The sequence below is a fragment of the Pungitius pungitius genome, chromosome 11, assembly GCF_949316345.1.
Source record: "Pungitius pungitius chromosome 11, fPunPun2.1, whole genome shotgun sequence".
In the NCBI taxonomy this organism is placed as follows: domain Eukaryota; kingdom Metazoa; phylum Chordata; class Actinopteri; order Perciformes; family Gasterosteidae; genus Pungitius; species Pungitius pungitius.
In genome coordinates, this window is record NC_084910.1 from 11,023,739 (window position 1) to 11,042,657 (window position 18,919).

Here is an 18,919-nt window from a genome sequence, read left to right on the forward strand (position 1 = left end):
GAAAATACCAAAACCCACAAATATACTTTCTGGACACCTGACAACCATGGAGAGGTCTTAGTGAGTACTTTGGAAAGTCCAATTGACACGTTTCAAAATGAACCACCATGTCATTCAAAGGTGTTTTTTTTACTTTTTACAGGTTGATCGGCTGTTTAAGGCCTTGCCATACTTTAACCTAACAGGCCATGTAAATGCCTACAACCAACATTCATCCATTATCATTCACACCGATGTAAGATTACCGCTTCAACACCGGCATTGCAGGTGGGAACTTGACTATGTCCCAAGTGATGGCCAGTTTCAGTAAAGGATGACCTTGCCCTGCCGTTATGGGGTGGGCCAAGTGTTGTGCTGCCGTTGGCTACATCAATCTTGATGGTTGATGGTTATTCTGCCTCACTATGAAGCTTGAACTTGTGTTTTGTCCACCTCAGCGTCAGAAAACATGCATTGCTGTACTATGCTGCTTAGCTTTAAAAAGAAATGGAATGTCACATTCATCAGCAGATTAATTGACCATGAAACTATACGGTATAAATACGTTTGGTAAAGTGTATTACTTTGGGTTATAGAACATTTTTGCAGCCTTAACGGTTTCTTTAATACTTTCAAGTATGTGGAAAAGGATGGGCCACAGGCAGTTCACTTTCTACATGAACTAGTTCAAAGTTCAGTTCACAAATTTTAAAATGAACTAGTTCAGTTCATTGTTCAAACTTAAATATTTGAACTAAGTTCACAGTTCCAACTAGTTCAGTTCTTTTTTTCCATATGTTGCTGCAAGCTATTATTTTTCAAAATTATTGCCACAGCCCAGAACCACAGACAGCAATTATTTTATCAATTTTAACACTGAAGCTATGCATCAGATTTAATCTTCATATCCAATTTTGAATCCTTATCCAACCAGGGTTTTACATTAGCATTGAGGGGACAGCACTTCCCCTTTGTTGCTTTAATGTTGCTGTCCATTCACTCCACACTAGCAGCAGCTGCAGCGTTCACCCCTACAGTACATTCTCAAACACATGCTGCTTGAATGCTCTTTTTTAAATAAGGAATAAAACACGACAATTATCATTAAGGTGCAAATGTTTGCAAATAAAGGTCAGATTCCTCCCATCCTCACCGACCTTGTCAGTAACTTCATAAAACTCTTTTAAATTATTATATGCCGCCTCTTTGCTACACGCAGCTGTCGGTCGCCTCCAGGCATTTCTCTTTTTTTGATGATGCAAGCGGCGGTGCGACACTTGTGGCTGGTGTTGCCAGATTGGGTGTTTTTTTCGCTACTTCTTAAGGCGCGTTTACGGTGTGTTTTCTATAGAAATCTGACAACCTATTGAACGATGTTAACCTGAAAGAACGTCTCCGGTTACGAATGTAACCTTAGTTCCCTGAATGGAACGAGACGCTGCGTAAAAACGCTGTGGGAACGCCTCTGCGTGACCGCCTGGTCCGACGTCAGGAATGGAGGACGACAGAATGCCTGCAGCACAATAGGCCCGACCGTAGTGGACAGGGCCTTAGGAATGTAGCCAGGGGAAGGTAGTAAGAACGCCTTCACCGGGTGAAAATTCCAAGCAAGAGGGGGCCAACGAGAGGGCTTGCATATCTCCAACTCTTTTGAGGGAAGAAATAGCAAGCAGGAAGAGGGTCTTAAGAGCCACATACTTCACTGCGACCCCTGCCATAGGCACCGGAGAGACCCTCTAGTACGATGGCCAGGTCCCAGGACGGAACTCTAGTGCTGGCTGCTGGCCTCAGGATACCAGTGGGTGTCTCCCCAGAGAACGCCCATCTAGGGCCGCCACATATACCTTGATAGTAGACGGGCATAAACCTGTGGAGAAACGTTGCTGCAGGAACTCCAGTACTGAACCAACTGGGCAATTAACTGGGTCCAGCTGTAGTTCCCCACACCAAGTGGCAAAAGCCTCCACCTACCGGCAACCGGGGAAAAGGAGTACAGACATGACCTCGGCCATGCCTGCACCTGCACTGCATCTGAACCACAGAGGACAGTGAGTGGTCTCTCTGAAGGCAAACAGGTCTACCTCTAGAGGGAACGTGCCGTTCATAGGCACCAGAATAAACGAGTTCATAGTAACGTTTATCGGGCATTAATACAGTATGTTCAGTTCATGTAGCACGCAGCAGCCAAAACGAGTTTGTTGACTCCAGTTGCCACTCATGCCCTGCTCTGATGCAATGTGTTTCTTTAGCAACTAGTTTTTGTGAAGGCCACAATGCAAATATGTTTGATGGGGTGACTGTGTGACTTACGGTCAGTGTGGGAGTGTTGCTTATCTTAGCCCAATGAGCAATGTGACGGCATGCTCTCATGTCGCGCTATGTGAGGAGGCAGACTGCAGTGCTCTGACGAATGGTTCCCGATTTGTTCTGACGGACCGGATGTCTGTGAGCTCGGGGGCAGCCTCCGAATCTCCACACTCAGTGGACCGCAACTTTGGTTATCCGGTGCTCTGATGTCCCCCTGTGACGAAGTGTGCACTGGTCAAGCCTTGTATCTCGTCACTGTGTTTCAAATATTATTGTATACCATTATATTGTAAACGCTCAACAAATTAACAACAACGGGACAACACAGTGAAGGTATAACCACAAACTTTGTCAAAAAATGTAACGTTTTTAAACATTTGTATAAAGCCCCCTCCCCTCACATCTTGAGATCAAGGGTCTCCCTGTCATTTGGTGGTAACCTGAATAAGTCAGATGTCAATGTGATTTTGAAGAGATATTCTGGACATTGGGATTGGTGTTACCGTGGAGACAGTCAAGGTCCATCGCTGCTAAACTTTGCAAATTGTGTGGTCTATTTGCAAACCTTAATGACCCCCAACCCACATAGGTCAGCCAGGTCATGGGTTCTCCCCAGTGTGAGACGTCCTTCACAACAGTACTGGGCTTCAATTGACACACATATTTTAAATAATTCTGATGTTTTCTTTTTTTCAGTGGCTTTAATGGAAGATATTGAGCATTTGTATGTCTCTCTATGACTTTTTCTTGCTCCAAGAAAAGTAAATCTACTCCAATGAAACCATGGCCAGTTTCAGGAAGCGCAGGAAGCCGAGCTGCTCAGGCCGCAGGATGACTTTAGGCATAAAGTATTTATGCCATTTAAAAGGATAATATGCTCTTCTCATACATTTATACTGGAAGCACTTTTATCATCCCATGCACCTTTTCCAAAATAAGATAATCCCTAGCCCATGTTGATTAGGTCGCAGGGAAAAAAGGAATGAGGTCACACCTTTTTATCTAAATCCATCTGCACATTAACTAAACCAGGCTTACTAATGCCCTGCCCTTCGGTTCTGACTAAATGAGCCCTAATTCAATATTTGAGATTTTTGTTATCATTCTGTTTTTTGTTTTGTAATCTAATGCAAATTTATCAGGGCCATGTAATATTTACCTTCTCTCAATCATGAAGGATTCAAGCCACCTCCAATGTGTGTTCTTATTTTTGGTTGGCACACAAAACCAACAGAAACCGCCCATCAAACAGAACTACGGCCACTCAGCAGAAATGTTAGTTTAATTAGAATTTGATTGATCTGAGAAGGTATACAGGATTATTTCTATCGTTTCAGCCTTACAAGGGCATGGCTTTGCTTCTTATCAAGGACATAATATTAACATTGCATAAACTCTTACATTCTTGGATAGTGTAAACGCCTGCAATGCAATGCATCACATATTTTGTGGTTATAGAGTTTTTTTCTGGAACTTATAGATGGCATGAATGATTGTGGGAACAGTAAAGAAATACATATATTATTACAACATTTTAGTATTTCATATTTCTATTCAGCACTTAAGATGCACAGCTGTTTTAGTTCTAAGAACATGTATAATCTTACTAAAAGAACTGTAAACTTATGCCACATAAATAGTACTCTACATAGTTTTTGTATTCTTCAAAGCCCAGCCCTATTATCAATTTACACATAGGATTTTGGTCTGGCCTATTACATTCTTCCATTTCCCTTCCTAAAAATGGATAATTTGATTTGTTTACACCAGACTTTAAATTATAAATGGCAATGAGCAAATTATCGAATGCACCTGTTCACTGGATCTGCCTGGTGTTAGATGTCAAATGGCATTTGAAATTCTTCTTTTAAAATGCTCAAGATGTTGAATGAACTATAATTGTAATAGTGTGTTTTCTAATTGCATCTTCAGTATTTTGAAAATGTTCCACTTAAGAGAAGAGAATGCAGTATTTTTTGATGAAGGTGTTTCAGGTTGATTATTTACCTTCAAATACAGTAGTTGGTTTTACAAATACCTGTAATTGTTTATGTACTGCTGTGTAGATTAAGGATTAGGAGGTCTTAGGGATACTCACGCAGGTTGATAATGACTCTTTTCACTCAGTTGTTACTGGAAGTGAACGGCATTCATCCTACAAATATTTGTATTCTAAGTCACACCTACAGTATGTCCACATAAAGCAGGACCTTACGTTACTGTTGAGCTTCAACATTTTTGATTGGTTGTTTTTGTCTATCAGAGCATATAAAAGTATGAAACGTTTAAATTATCACACATGCATCTGAGCAGGTAAGCAAGGCTCATTCTGTTATTATGTATGGGGTTTAAATGTATGCATATTATTTTGTTTAGATCATCTAATTAAAACCAAAATGTCTCTTTCAGCCATGAGCACCGTCTTTCTGTTTTGTGCTTTGGGGGCTTTACTCACCTGTAAGTAATTTTATTCATTTGTTTTCTTTTGACAAGACTTTCTTGAATTTCACATTTTCATTGTGTTTTAACTCAGCTTATCTTCTTTTAAATATGTCACTGCTGATTTAAAGATGTATTAAAATGAACAAACAGTAGTACTTATTTAGTCAAATCTTTCTTTTCTTTATTTATTAGAAGCCTGCCCCCCATTAACAACTCTTCATTCTGACTGAACCTGGCTTTGACCAATTATATCAATCACAGGAGAGTTTATCAAACCTTGGTGCAGAATTCTCTTGCAGGACGTTGAAGCCAAGGGATTACTCAATTTAAAGCAATTCATCCAGGTTGTCAACCACCAGTTGTGCAGCTATTCTTGTTGATTTTGTGTATGAACCAGAATGTTAAACGGGTGAAGAATTCGACAAGGCAGCACATAAAGGAGAGCAATCTAAAATGAAATTTGCTTTTGTTGGAAATAGCATTCACCTTCAGCTGCTATTGAGCGGGACCTATTATACCGAATGGGTGAAACAGGAGTATAATCTAAATCCCCCAAGCCCTGACTGAGCCTAGAAAAAAATCTTTTCACAGCAAAGGCACAGATATTGATATTAGTTCCATTATGCAATTATATTTTCCGTGCAAGTGACTTATTGAGTGGTGTTGAGAAGCAGTCAAGTGACTATTCCTGAGTCTAAATCTCCCTCCCAATGGTTATCAAGGGAAAAGCAATCCGTCCTTTAAAAAATACATTCATCCTTGCTTTTTAACTTTGAAATGAAGGTATTTTTAGTCGCATTCTGTTTGATGTCATTTTGTTTCTTGCTTATGTGAATGAGATTCAAGAAGTCTCCAGCCAAGTTTTGTATTTCCAGTCTGTGAATCGTTTGATTGCCTTCTCTGATTTCTTTAAATGTTTTTTCTTTATACCCAAGACATGTGAAGAGCAATTCAATTTCTGCCTTGCATTTCATAGCACTTAAAAGAAGCCTTCTTTTGACATGTGTTTTTCTACCTGTTTCCTTGCTCTCATTATTGACTGTCAGGTCCATCTTACGCTGGATGGACAGGAAGAGAGTTCTTCCTGTCATTCATGCAGAATTATGCTCCAAACTACGCCAGCCCTCGCTTTGAGCTACACATCACCGCTGTTCAGGCCAATGCCAAAGTGACAGTGCAATTGCCTCCTTTAAACTTCAAGCAAGAGAAAAATCTTAATGCCGGAGAAAGGGTCACCATCGGTCTCCCCGTTGGTGTCGAGATGTACGGCAGCCAGAAGTCTCCTAACACGGTGCGCATCGAAGCCTCGGCAGATGTGACCGTAACCTCTTTTAACTTCAAGCTGTACACAGCCGACACCTCTGTGGTGTATCCGGTCACTGAATTGGGCACAGAATATTTCATCTTCACACCTGCTGGAACCCCTTATGGCTCCTTTAAAGAATTCTCTGTGACAAATGGAAAAGACAGTAACAAAGTTGAGATTTTCCCAAGTGGTTTTATCAGTTTTGAAGGTCGTGTCTATGGAAATGGCAGCCAAATGGTGATAGATCTCAAGCCATATGAGAGTGTGCAGCTCCAGAGTCTGTATGAACTCTCTGGTACCAGAGTGTCCTCCCAGCACCCTGTTGCTGTTGTCACGGGTCACACATGCACATGGCGATTCTCCAAATGCAACCATGTATATGAGCAACTACTGCCAGTAAGCAGGTGGGGATCCAACTTCATCGTGCCTCCCCTGACCTTCCAGGACAAATTTGACAGCGTCTTCCTCCAGGCCTCCCAACCCACACGGGCCACCATCCAACACGGCAACCGTGAAGAGGTTTTGACTTTGAGAGGGGGGCAGATATTGGAGATCCAATCCCAAAAATCTGAAATACTGTACATTCAGGCTGATCATGGCATACAGGTTCTCATGCTCTTCAATGGTGTCACACTGAGCTGGATCCAGTTCTACGACCCTTTCTTGATGAACATCCTGCCCATGGAGCGCTTCTGCTCCTCTTACTCACTAGAGGCTCTGGACGGCTTTGAAAACAAGGCCCTGATTGTGGCACAGACCCGTGCTACAGCAGAGCTGCGCATTGATGGTGCAAACCTGCCCCGTAATATCCAATGGCAAAAGGTGGCCGGGACAGATTTCTCATGGACGGAGATGTCCTACAACCAAAACCCTGGCCACAATGGACTCACTGTGTCCAGCTCTGGTTCCCCCTTTGCTCTCTACAGTATAGGTGTCAGCCAGATGAATGGTTACGGTTCCATAGGACAATGTACACAGCCAGGTAAGGTGCACATCCTACAGCTGTAATTTCACAATATATTTATTAAAAGGATTCAATATTTTAAATTAACTTGAACAGTAATGATAGGGAAATGAATTCTATATTATTCGGGTTTTCCAGGGAGTGGATCCCTGTCCTGCAGTAGTATCACTTGCAGTGCCAAAGAAGTGTGTGAAGTGAAGGGTGGGTATCCCTCCTGTGTCCCCAAGCCAGTGGAAAAGAAGCCAGGTACCTGCTGGGCCATGGGAGATCCACACTACCGCACCTTTGACGGGCGATTCTTTAACTTCATGGGTACCTGCACATACGTTATTGCTAAAAACTGTGGCAAGAAAGATCGTCTTCCAGACTTTGAGGTTCTTGCCCGAAATGAGAACAGAGGAAGCCTCAGGGTGTCCTATGTTTCTGAGGTTACAGTGAAGGTGTATGGGTACACTATCACAGCAGTTCGGTCTGAAGTGGGTCGTGTAAGGGTAAGGCTTCCTCTTATATTTTATAACATTTTGGGTTGTTATTCTTTATAATATAATGACTATAAGTATTATGTGATTTTGATCTATACTGATTATTAGTTGTATATTTAGTGTTAGGCATTCAAATGCATTGTTAAAAAAGGATAAAGTATAACCATTATAGATAAACATATTTTCTATTTTCTTTTTTGCAGATTGACAACAGTCTCTGGAGTTTGCCTGTGACCTTAAACAACAACAAATTGAATATGTCTCAGAGCGGTCGCTCTTTGGTCATTGAGACTGATTTTGGCCTGACCGTCCGTTATGACTGGGAACACTATCTTGTAGTCACTTTGTGTGGCAGTTACGCTGGTAAGACGTGTGGTCTCTGTGGCAACTTCAATGACAACCCCAATGATGATTTCACCACACCCTCTGGCTCTCAAGCAGAGGGGGCTGTGGCCTTTGGGAGCAGCTGGAAGGTGCCAGGACTGGTGGAAAATGCGCTGTGCAAAGATGATTGTGTGGGTGGGTGTGAGCGCTGTGAAGACAGCCAGATGAAGATGTGGGAGGGTTCCTTGTTTTGTGGGATAATCAGTGCAACAAATGGCCCATTCCAAAAATGCAATGCCTTCATTGACCCACAAGCATACCTGCAGAACTGTAAATATGATGTTTGCATGGGAGGCGGCCTCAGACATTTCCTCTGCAAGGCGCTGGAGGCTTACACTGAAGCCTGCCAGTTAGCTGGGATCAAGGTTGAAGATTGGAGGAAGATGGCAAGATGCCGTGAGTAAAATCGAAATTAACCCTGAAATGATCATACAATTATTTTGTATTATCAACGCACTTAATGCACTTAATGTTTTTCTCCCTAAAGCTGCTACATGTCCATCCAATAGCCACTATGAGAACTGTGGCAATGCCTGTCCTGCCACTTGTTCCGACCCTGATGCTCCCTCAAAATGCAAACGCCCCTGTGTGCAGACCTGCACCTGTAATGCAGGTTTCGTTTTGAGTGGAGGACAGTGTGTGCCTGCTGCTAAATGTGGCTGTACCTATGAGGGTCGAAACATTCCTGCTGGGGAGTACTTCTGGGCCGACCAGAGCTGTCGTCGAAGGTGTACATGTGTTGCTGGAAGCAGGCGCGTGGAGTGCCAGGATAAAGGCTGTGGGCCGGGCGAGCAGTGCCAGGTGGTTGACGGTGTTCGAAAGTGCCATGCGGTCTCCCAAAGCACCTGTCAGGCCACAGGTGACCCCCATTACGTGACCTTTGACAAAAACAGATTTAACTTCCAGGGCACATGTGTGTACCAACTGGTTGCACTGTGCTCAAAGGACCCCGAGTTGGTACCCTTTGAAGTGCTGGTGCAGAATGATTATCGAGGCAGCAAGGTGGTCTCCTACACAAAGTTAGTGGAGATCAAGGTTTACTCCCTCAGCATTGTTGTTACAAAGACGCACAAGGGACTTGTTATGGTGAGAGCAATCATGTCATTAAATGTTAGTAATTCCTGCATTATTATTATTATTATTAAATAATTGTGTGTTCTTTCTCAGGTAAATGATGAGCTGGTCAACCTGCCCATCCAACTGGCTGGAGGACAGGTCTCTGTGTACAAAAGTGGCTGGTCCGCCGTGGTCACCACACAATTTGGCCTCCAAGTATCGTTCAACTGGGAAAGCGCTGTGTACGTAACACTGCCAAGTAACTACATGGGAGCCGTTTGTGGCCTCTGTGGAAATTACAATGGCAAACTCCAGGATGACCTGATTCCAAAGAATGGTAAAACACCTGTCTCACCAGTAGATTTTGGTACGAGCTGGCGAGTAGCGGAGATCCCAGGGTGTGTTGAAGGCTGTAAAGGGGTGTGTCCTGATTGTGACATTACCGAGAAGGTTAAATATGAAAAAGGAGATTTCTGCGGACTATTGAAAGATCCCAAAGGGCCATTCCGTGGCTGCCATGCCGAGGTGGACCCAGCTGGCTACTTTGAAGATTGTGTTTATGATGTTTGCTTGTATAAGGGCAGAAGGGATGTCCTCTGTCAGGCTATTACAGCTTATACATCTGCCTGCCAAGCTGTGGGGGCCAATGTCTACAGCTGGAGGACCAGTCAGTTCTGTGGTGAGAAAATAATGTATAATTTACTGCAAGGTACAAGAAAACTAATTCTAATTTCTAATACTAGAAAAATCCTTTTAATCTGAACTCATTTATATCCCTTGTGTACAGCCGTGAAATGTTCAGTCCATAGCCACTACGAAGTTTGTGCGACCGGCTGTCCGGCCTCTTGCCAGAGTCTGTCGAATCCAAAAGGATGCCAAGCGCTGTGTAAAGAGACCTGTACGTGTGATGAGGGGTACATTCTCAGTGGAGACGACTGTGTTCCCTTCTCACAGTGCGGCTGTGTCTACAATGATCGCTACTACGGCATTGGCCAAGTGTTTTATCCCAATGGGGAGTGTCAGGAAGAGTGCAAGTGCACACAAGATGGGGAGGTAATGTATACTGAAAGGACAATTTAAAATGATCATTAAGATTTGACACTGATCTGTGTAAACTTACAAAGTGGAAATTGATTTGTAGATTGTTAAATTGTTTTTCTTGTTTTTTTTACTTTCTGTTTTAGGTTGAGTGCAAGAAGTTCTCATGTGGCCCTAATGAGAAGTGTAAAGTGGAGAACGGCATCCAAAAATGTCATCCTATTGGGAAGGGTGTGTGCCAAGCCGCCGGTGACCCCCATTATCGCTCTTTTGATGGGCGAACATTTGATTTTCAGGGCACCTGCACCTACACACTGTCTGAAAGCTGTAAGCTGGAAGGCACCCACCTGGTGGCCTTTTCTGTTCAAGTGGAGAACGTGCAGTGGACGTACAACAAAGCAGTGTCCGTCACCAAGCTGGTTGCTGTGGTGGTCTACGGATACACTCTTATCATGAGGAACAACATGTTTGGAGTCTTGGTGAGCAAAAATCTTCATATTTGGATTACATTGAAAAGCATTGTTTCTGTCATTTAGGCGCAGAGGGTTGAGTGAAGCTAGCGCAGAGCTATTTTAACATCAGCGATTCTTTTCTTCAAATAAGACTTGTACTTTTTCTTTTAGGTGGATGGAGTGTTTAACAACCTACCGGTTAATCTTAAAGATGGAGCAGTGCTGGTCTATCAAGAAGGCCAGCATTATGCAATTGCAACAGATTTCGGGTTGACTGTCACTTATGACCTGGTCTACCAGGTGACCGTCACAGTACCCGGTAATTACCGTGGTATGGTCTGTGGGCTCTGTGGAAACTTCAACGGGGAGAAGAACGATGACTTCCAAATGCCCAACCGTCAGCTCTCTAACAATGTGAATGTGTTTGGAAAGTCATGGATGGTCACCATCCCTAATGTGGTGTGTGAGAATGGCTGTGAAGGGAATAACTGTCCAACATGTGATGCTGCTCGCAAGGCTGTGTTTTCAAAGTCTACTTACTGCGGCATTGCTACGGCACCTGATGGTCCTTTCGCTGCCTGCCATAGTAAACTAGACCCGCAGCCATACTTTGCTGGCTGTGTGTTCGATGTGTGTGCCTCTGATGGCGATGGGAAGGTACTGTGTAATAGCATAGCAGCCTATGCCTTCAACTGTCACCTGGCAGGAGTGGACGTCAAAAACTGGAGGACCACTTCATTCTGTCGTAAGTTTCAAGGAGCAGTGGTGTTTTGGGCTGGTTTTCTCCAAACCAACCTCTTATTCTCGTTCGCCATATTAAATTAATACTGTATTTTTTAACTAAAAGCCAACTCTAATCCATATTTTTCCTGACTCGTGATCATTTTATTTCAGCCATGAAATGCCCGACCAACAGTCACTATGAAGTATGTGCAGACGCCTGTTCTTCATCCTGCCCAGGCCTCACAGAGATTGTACAGTGCTCCACCAGCTGCATAGAGGGCTGTGAATGTGATGAAGGCTTCTTATTTGATGGACATGTGTGTGTTCAGAAGGCCGAGTGTGGCTGCTACGACAATGGGAGAACGTACAAGGTACAATTCAAACCCACTGCCCGTACAAAAAAGCAATTTCATATAGATACATTATTGCTGGTTAGTGTCACAGTGGCTTAGGCAGATAGCAGATACCCATAACAACATCCATGCTAAACTGGCAATTAAATTGCTTTCGCTTTTTCTACAGCGCTGGACATGAGCGGTCTTATTGTAGATGTGCGCACTGAGGATTTCTCCTGAGACTTAATTAGCAGATTCTCTACATTTAAAAGGTGCTTGATAAGAATGAAATACTCTTCTATAACCTCCTCATATTTTTTCTATTTTTCCCCACGGTGTAATAAACCTTCTACACGTCTCAAGTCTGGTGAAACGACATACGGGGAAGACTGTAACACAAAGTGCACCTGCAAATCAGAGACAGGCCTCGTATGTGAGAAACATTCCTGCCCTGCTAGCACGAAATGCATGGTCAAGAACGGCATCCGGGCATGCTACAACACAGGCAAGACACCGTCACCAATAACCTTTCAACTAAATAAATGTACAGTAAAGTTATTTTTTCAGAATTAACTTCTATTAACTTCCATTTTGTGTTTTCCTGTGTAGATCCCTGCAAAGATGCCAAGTGTCGGGTCAAAGAGAAGTGTCGTGTTGAGAAGGGTGAAGCTCTCTGCGTCCCTGAGTACACGGGCAAATGCTGGGCCTGGGGTGACCCCCACTACCACACATTTGATGGTTACAACTTTAACTTCCAAGGCACCTGCAAGTATGTCATCTCCAAGACCTGCGGGGACCTGGATGGTCTTGTACCTTTCTCAGTCACTGAGAAGAACGATAACCGGGGAAGCACAGTAGTTTCCTTTGTCAGAGAGGTAGAGGTGTCTGTGTACGGCTACACAATCACCATCACCAAGAACCAAGTTGGTCGAGTAACGGTGAGATATCTTATCCCATGTGTTTGACCTTTTTTTTTTATCTTAGTCTTGATATTATTTATACTATGTTGCATTCCCTTTAGGTGGACGGGGAGCTGGTGAATCTTCCTGTGCAACTGGATGAAGGTGAAAGTGAGGTGTCGGTGTTTCAGCGCGGTCACACTGCAGTGGTGGACACAAACTTTGGCCTGGTTGTCTCCTACGACTGGAACCATGAGGTGGTCATCCAGCTGCCCAGCAGCTACTACGGCAGTGTCTGCGGCCTGTGCGGCAACTTTAACGGTAACAACCGCGATGAACTCCAGAATCCAGCCGGCAAAGCGGTCTCTTCAGTAATTGAATGGGGCAAGAGCTGGCAAACGCCAAACCAGGTCGGTGACCGTGCTTGCCAGGAGACATGTGAGGAAAACTGTCCTACCTGTGAAGCGGACCAGAAAAAGCTTTATGAGACTGAGGCTTTCTGTGGCGGCCTCATAGCCAAGACCAATAATGTGTTCGAGAAATGTCACGAAAAATTGGACCCCCAGGCCTTCATGGACAACTGTGTGTATGATATGTGTCTGAATAAGGGAGACAAAAAGATGCTGTGTCAGGCATTGGCATCTTATAGTCAGAAGTGTCGTAAGGAAGGAATAGTAATCAAGGACTGGAGGATGAAGTTTGGCTGCCGTGAGTATTTACGAGAACAGTTCATTGTTTTTCAAGGATTTTCATAAAATGTGCAAGTTTTTTATCTTACTCTTTCATTTATATGCAGCAATGAGTTGTCAGCGTCACAGCCACTACGAAGACTGCGCCAGCCCATGCCCGCCATCCTGCCCCTTCCCCGAGCAAAAGAACACCTGCAACGATGCCTGCCTGGAGGCCTGTGTGTGTGACAACGGTTATGTTCTCAGCGCTGGTGTCTGTGTGCCTGCTAAAACATGCGGTTGCTCCTATCAGGGGCGTTACTACAAGCCCGGTCAACACTTTTGGGCTGACGAGGCTTGCGGCCGCCTATGTGAGTGTGATACGAAACTGGGCATTGTGACATGCCGCGAGGCTTCCTGCTCTGCCAAGGAGACGTGCACCGTAGTGGACGGGGAGCGCGCCTGCCGACCCATCAGTCACGCCACATGCACAGCCTCGGGTGACCCACACTACCGGAGTTTTGATGGCCGGAGGTATGACTTCCAGGGCACGTGTGAATATCAGCTGGTGGGTCTGTGCTCCCAGCAACCAGGGCTGGAGCCGTTCAAGGTGACGGTGCAGAATGAAAACCGGGGAAGCAAGGCTGTGTCCTACACAAAGACCATCACGTTATCCATCTATGGTCTTGTCCTCACCATCAGTAGAGAATACCCAAACAAGATCCTGGTAAGTATGGATGTAGAGGTGTCGATAATGTGAAGCATGTGATGGATTTGATCATGTAATGTTGTCTGGGATTTTTTGGGAGAAGAAATGGGACGCAAAATTTAGTCACAGCAATAAATGAATAACAACAAATACCAACAGGGGACAGATATTCTGAATTTCATTCAAACAAGTGATTGTCATAGGGCTACTTCTAACATTGCTGATGCAATTAAAAAAATTCACGTAGGCAGACTTGATTTAACTTGAAAGATTTAACTACACTTTAGAATGGATTAGCAAGGACTGTAGAATTAATAAATCTATAATCTCCTAAAAATGTTTCTCCCTCCCTTGCTTTTCTGCTTCTCAGCTCAATGGGCAGGTTGCTTCGCTACCACTCGATTACAAAAACGAGCTGGTTGTGTTTCTCAGCGGCTGGACAGCCGTGGTGGAGACAGTTGCTGGTATCACCGTGACCTTTGACTGGCATAGCACAGCAACCATTACGCTGCCCAGCAGCTACCAGGGTGCAGTTTGCGGCCTGTGCGGAAACTACAATGGAAAAGCTCAAGATGATCTGACCATGCGGAACGGCCAGACTGCAACAAATGGAGCCGAGCTGGGGGAGAGCTGGCAGGAGTCCCTCGTACCCGGCTGCTCATCGGTCTGCCAGGGGGCTTGGTGCCAGGCCTGTTCAGACTCCCAGAGGAAAGAGTACCAAGCACAGAAGTACTGTGGTATTATCGCTGACAAGGCAGGGCCTTTCAGAGTTTGTCACAGTCAGGTAGATCCAGCTCCCTACCTTGAGGACTGTGTGTATGATGTCTGTCACTATCACGGTCACCATGGATCAGTCTGTGATGCAGTGGGAGTCTATGTCTCTGCTTGTCAGAACCAGGGAATCACCATCACCTCCTGGAGAACAGATAACTTCTGTCGTGAGTTTGACATTATGTTTTTATCTTTTGTATTCACTGTGCTTGATTTCAAATCTCTCTTTTCAAAAATATCTCTTCCATAATTTACTCTCTCTTTTCTCATTCTATCCCACAGCAATGGTGTGCCCAGCTAACAGCCATTATACATTGTGTGCCAGGGGCTGCCCAGCCACCTGTGCCAGCCTAACCACCTATGGCACCTGCCGCCGGGCCTGCACAGAGGCCTGCGAGTGTGACGAAGGCTACCTGCTGAGTGGGGATACTTGTGTGCTTGTGCGAGATTGTGGCTGCTCCTACGACGGCCTTTACTTCAGGAAAGGAGACATCTTCTATCCGGAAAACGAGTGTGTGGAGCAATGTATCTGTGGAGAAAATGGTGCCGTGTCTTGCCAAAAGTACAAGTGCTTTCCAGGGGAAACCTGTAAGCTTGTAAACGGAGTGAAAGGTTGCCACCCCGAGGGGCAAGGCAAGTGTGTGGCGTCTGGTGACCCTCATTACATTTCCTTTGATGGAAAGAGGTTTGATTTCCAGGGTACCTGTGTCTATGATTTGGCCAAGGTTTGCGATGATAATAATGGCCAGCTGACGACGTTCAACATAACTCAGGGGAATGAGAAGTATGGAAATGGAAAAGTGGCTGTTACCAAGTCAATCGCAGTGGCTGTCTATGGTTATGTTATTTACATTCAGCAAAAAGTGCCATGGAAAGTCATTGTGAGTTGAACAACTCACTGCAAAAGTTTTTTGCTTACAATTTGATATCTTTATATTTTTCCTCACAGTGATTATGTCCCTCCTCCTTCTCCTCCTCTGTCAAGGTGGATGATGAACTTCTAAACCTTCCCCTCTCTCTCAACAATGGGCTCCTCAGAGTCACCCAGGAAGGGAACAACATTGTTGTCCGCACAGACTTTGGACTGACGGTCCTGTACGACACTGTCTATTATGTTGAGGTAATCGTTCCTTCTACATACCAGGGAAAAATGTGTGGTCTTTGCGGCAACTACAACAAGAAGGGTGGTGATGACTTCATGCTTCCCGGGGGCAGAACAACGGACAGCGTCGATGAGTTCGGGAAAGCATGGGTGGTGGACCTGCCTGGCAATGTGTGTGGAGGCTGTGGAGGCCAGTGTCCAGTGTGTGAGCAGGCCAAGGCCAACATGTTCAGAACAGCAGACTCCTGTGGCCTCATTATTGCACCTAATGGGCCTTTCAAAGCCTGCCACAGTAAAATTGACCCAGCGGCATACCTGTCTAATTGCGTGTTTGATGTTTGTGCCTTGGATGGCGACAAAGGCACTTTGTGTAACAGTGTCCAGGCCTACGCTTTGGCCTGCCAGAGCGAAGGAGTGAAAATCCAGCCATGGAGGAGCAGCTCTTTCTGCCGTAAGATACAGCAGTATTTATACTCATATTTTCATTTTCAGCTTCACATACAAAGTCTAACAAATGTATTTTTGTCTTGTAGCTGCTTCCTGCCCTGCACACAGTCACTATGAGGTGTGTGCCGATACCTGTGGTGGGAACTGTGCCAGCTTTACTTTCCCATTTACTTGTCCTGAAAGCTGTTTTGAAGGGTGCGAATGTGACGACGGCTTTGTTTTTGATGGCATCCAATGTGTTCTTTTGGATAACTGTGGATGTGTGCACAATGGCCAATATCTTATGGTAAAATGTTTTCATACATAGTATTTTTACCACAATTGACAGTTAACCATGTTCATATTTTTATATTTTAATCAACACTTTAATCACCCAAGTTAAACGACTGCTATGTGTCTCTAGGTGGGCCAAGCAGCTGTGGACCAAGCCTGTACGTCAAAGTGTATGTGCCAGGCCTCTGGGATAGTGAAGTGCGAGAAGCTGTCATGTGCCAGTGGGGAGGTTTGTAGTGTAAGAGATGGCGTCCGAGGTTGCCACATCAAACAAGGCCACTGCGGCGTCGGCCGCAATGGCCATCTCACCTCATTTGATGGCGTATCTGGGGCCATAGGGGCTCAAGGGGCATTTGAAATTGCGACTCTGTGTGACGAGGCCCCGGAGCTGTGGTTCCGTGTGGTTGTGGATGTCAGGGTCTGTAGTAAAGGAGCGTCACCCACTGTTGCCACCGTGTACGTGTTCTTCAAGGAAGCTGCCATCACAGTCAACAGCCAGCACGTGACTTGGGTGAGAAGAGCCGGGTGGGATAACAGTAACATTTGAATACAGATTGAGACTTTCATTTACTTTAATTCATTTGTTCCGCTTTTTCCATATTCTTAATATCATCCAGGTAAATGGCAGGAAAATGTCCCTTCCAAGCAAAGTGACCAAGGAGATATCTGTCCAAATGTCAGAGACGACCGTGATCATCGAGAGAGGATCTGCTTTGCAGGTCACCTACTCGCTTTCAAAGGAGGTGACGATCACTATTGACAGCAGCCTGTCCGGCAAAATGTGCGGTGCCTGTGGCAACTACAACAACATCTGCAAAGATGATATGAAGACTGCAGATGGGGAAATTGCCACTAATGTTACAGTGGTTGTTGGGTCCTGGGCCGCTGGGGATTTTTCTAGATGGTGAGTATTTTAAACTATTTACTCGGTGAAAAGTTTAAAGACACACTACTTCCATTACTGCCGTGATAATGATCTTCTTCACTACACGGTCTCATCACAATGTTCCCCAACTCCTCATGTAGACTAACTGTTCTAATAGAATATCGGCTTGGCAACCTCGTCAAAGTTTTTTTTACCTTCTAGTTAGATTGGAAGTTTTAATGTTGAACTGTTTCTTTCCCTTTATTATGCAAACAGCAAACTTAATTTGGCCACTAAAATAATCAAGTACAGATCAGCGAGAGATGGCACAGTGCTATGACCATTCAATGCTTACGCTCTTAACGGCAAGAGCTAAACAAGGACTCCGCAGAGCCCTTTTAAAAGGAATGAGAGTGTGGTTTTTAATTGCATTTGGTCCAATTTAATTAAGAAATGCCAAAGAAAACCCTAAGGTAATTACTGATTAAAAAGCAGGTGAGGCTGACAGGCACGGCCATCAAAAGCTACCATGCTTGCAATCCAATCACTGCTTGTCATCCAAGGACACTTAAGACTCATCTGGGTGCAATATTAATCTGAGCCCTCATCTTTACTTCTGTGCTTTGGCCTTAAATCAGTCCTCACGAGAATTGAGTTTGGTGCTTCCCCCAACATAGTTGTCTTTTCGTATCGATATGTCATCGCCAGACCCTAAAAATGCCCTCGGGTCAGAGCTGCTCCAGAGTGCCTTCATGGGCTTCTGGAAATACCATTTTCACAAGTGTTGCTTGTAAGCTCTGTTGTGCCTCAGTGATCATGTATTTACTTTGCTCCACTGACCTTTGACTGCAAAATATATATTTTTTTCATTTCAGCGGCCTGTAGAGATGTTGGGTCTGCGTTGATAGAAAACATCAGGTATAAAGAGAACCATGAACTGATGTTCCCCTGTGATTGAAACAGCCGTACAACGTGGCTCACATCTCTGCTTTTTTTCTTCTTCGAGGAATGTGGCTAAAGTTTTCTTGTTTACAGACAGTGTTTCTCATACTTTACATTACATACATTTGTACGATTCATGAAACGGTTTGGGGTTGTTTTCTGATCATCTGATCCTGCATTGTTCACTTCGGAATGGTGGAAAAACTCATTTATTAATCAATATCTCCATCTAGTGGAGGAGAAAATAGTAGCATCTGAAATGTATTTTACAAAATTAAATTTCAACCAATAAATACTTTTCACTACACTACACTTGAGTTGTTTTCTATTCCCGGGCTGTTTACTAACTATAAAACCAGCACTGTCTGTATAACAGTCTAAATAAATCCTTCTGCTGCGTCAACCACAGCTGATGGAGGGATAAATCCTGTTTTCAAATAAAGCTTTACCCACTAAAGGACCTTAAATGAAATAATAAAATATAGCACAACAACCAAACCACATGGACGGCACCCTGGGTTCAGCAATGTGACCGCCTTCAGAGCCTAGTTGCCCTTCAGCTCTGTGTCTGCTGGGGTGTGTGTGGTTGGGGGTCCGGAAGTGAGGGGGTTTAATGTGGGAGAGACCTTGGTCTGGCAGTTTTCTTATAGCTGAGAGATAACTTTATCTCCCCGACAAACTGCGCTGGCCCTGAGAGCGCGCTGGTGTTTACGCTTTCACTTCGTTGCGCACGAGCTTCTCTCCACAGCTTGTAAGTTACACCACGGTGAAAGAA

General features: G+C 44.4%; 1 protein-coding gene across 1 annotated transcript; it reads left to right on the top strand.

Moving 5' to 3' along the window:
• Positions 1-4,698: 4,698 nt before the first annotated feature.
• Positions 4,699-18,441, top strand: LOC119197351 (IgGFc-binding protein). The gene is made up of 21 exons (XM_037453573.2): positions 4,699-4,743; positions 5,775-7,016; positions 7,137-7,489; positions 7,684-8,260; positions 8,352-8,950; positions 9,032-9,599; positions 9,708-9,973; positions 10,105-10,437; positions 10,582-11,155; positions 11,305-11,504; positions 11,832-11,973; positions 12,078-12,406; positions 12,490-13,075; positions 13,164-13,762; positions 14,115-14,682; positions 14,798-15,396; positions 15,501-16,068; positions 16,151-16,350; positions 16,468-16,848; positions 16,955-17,241; positions 18,078-18,441. The coding sequence occupies exons 2-21, from the start codon at positions 5,822-5,824 to the stop codon at positions 18,085-18,087; spliced, it is 8,934 nt and encodes a 2,977-aa protein (XP_037309470.2). The 5' UTR covers positions 4,699-4,743; positions 5,775-5,821; the 3' UTR covers positions 18,088-18,441.
• The last annotated feature ends 478 nt before the right edge of the window (positions 18,442-18,919 follow it).

Bases quoted from the DNA above. Each gene is read 5' to 3' on its own strand.
- LOC119197351 (XM_037453573.2), top strand. From the start codon at position 5,822: ATGCAGAATTATGCTCCAAACTACGCCAGCCCTCGCTTTGAGCTACAC. The intron at 15,397-15,500 runs GTGAGTTGAACA...TCCTCTGTCAAG, and splicing joins AAGTGCCATGGAAAGTCATT to GTGGATGATGAACTTCTAAA. The intron at 16,351-16,467 runs GTAAAATGTTTT...ATGTGTCTCTAG, and splicing joins ACAATGGCCAATATCTTATG to GTGGGCCAAGCAGCTGTGGA.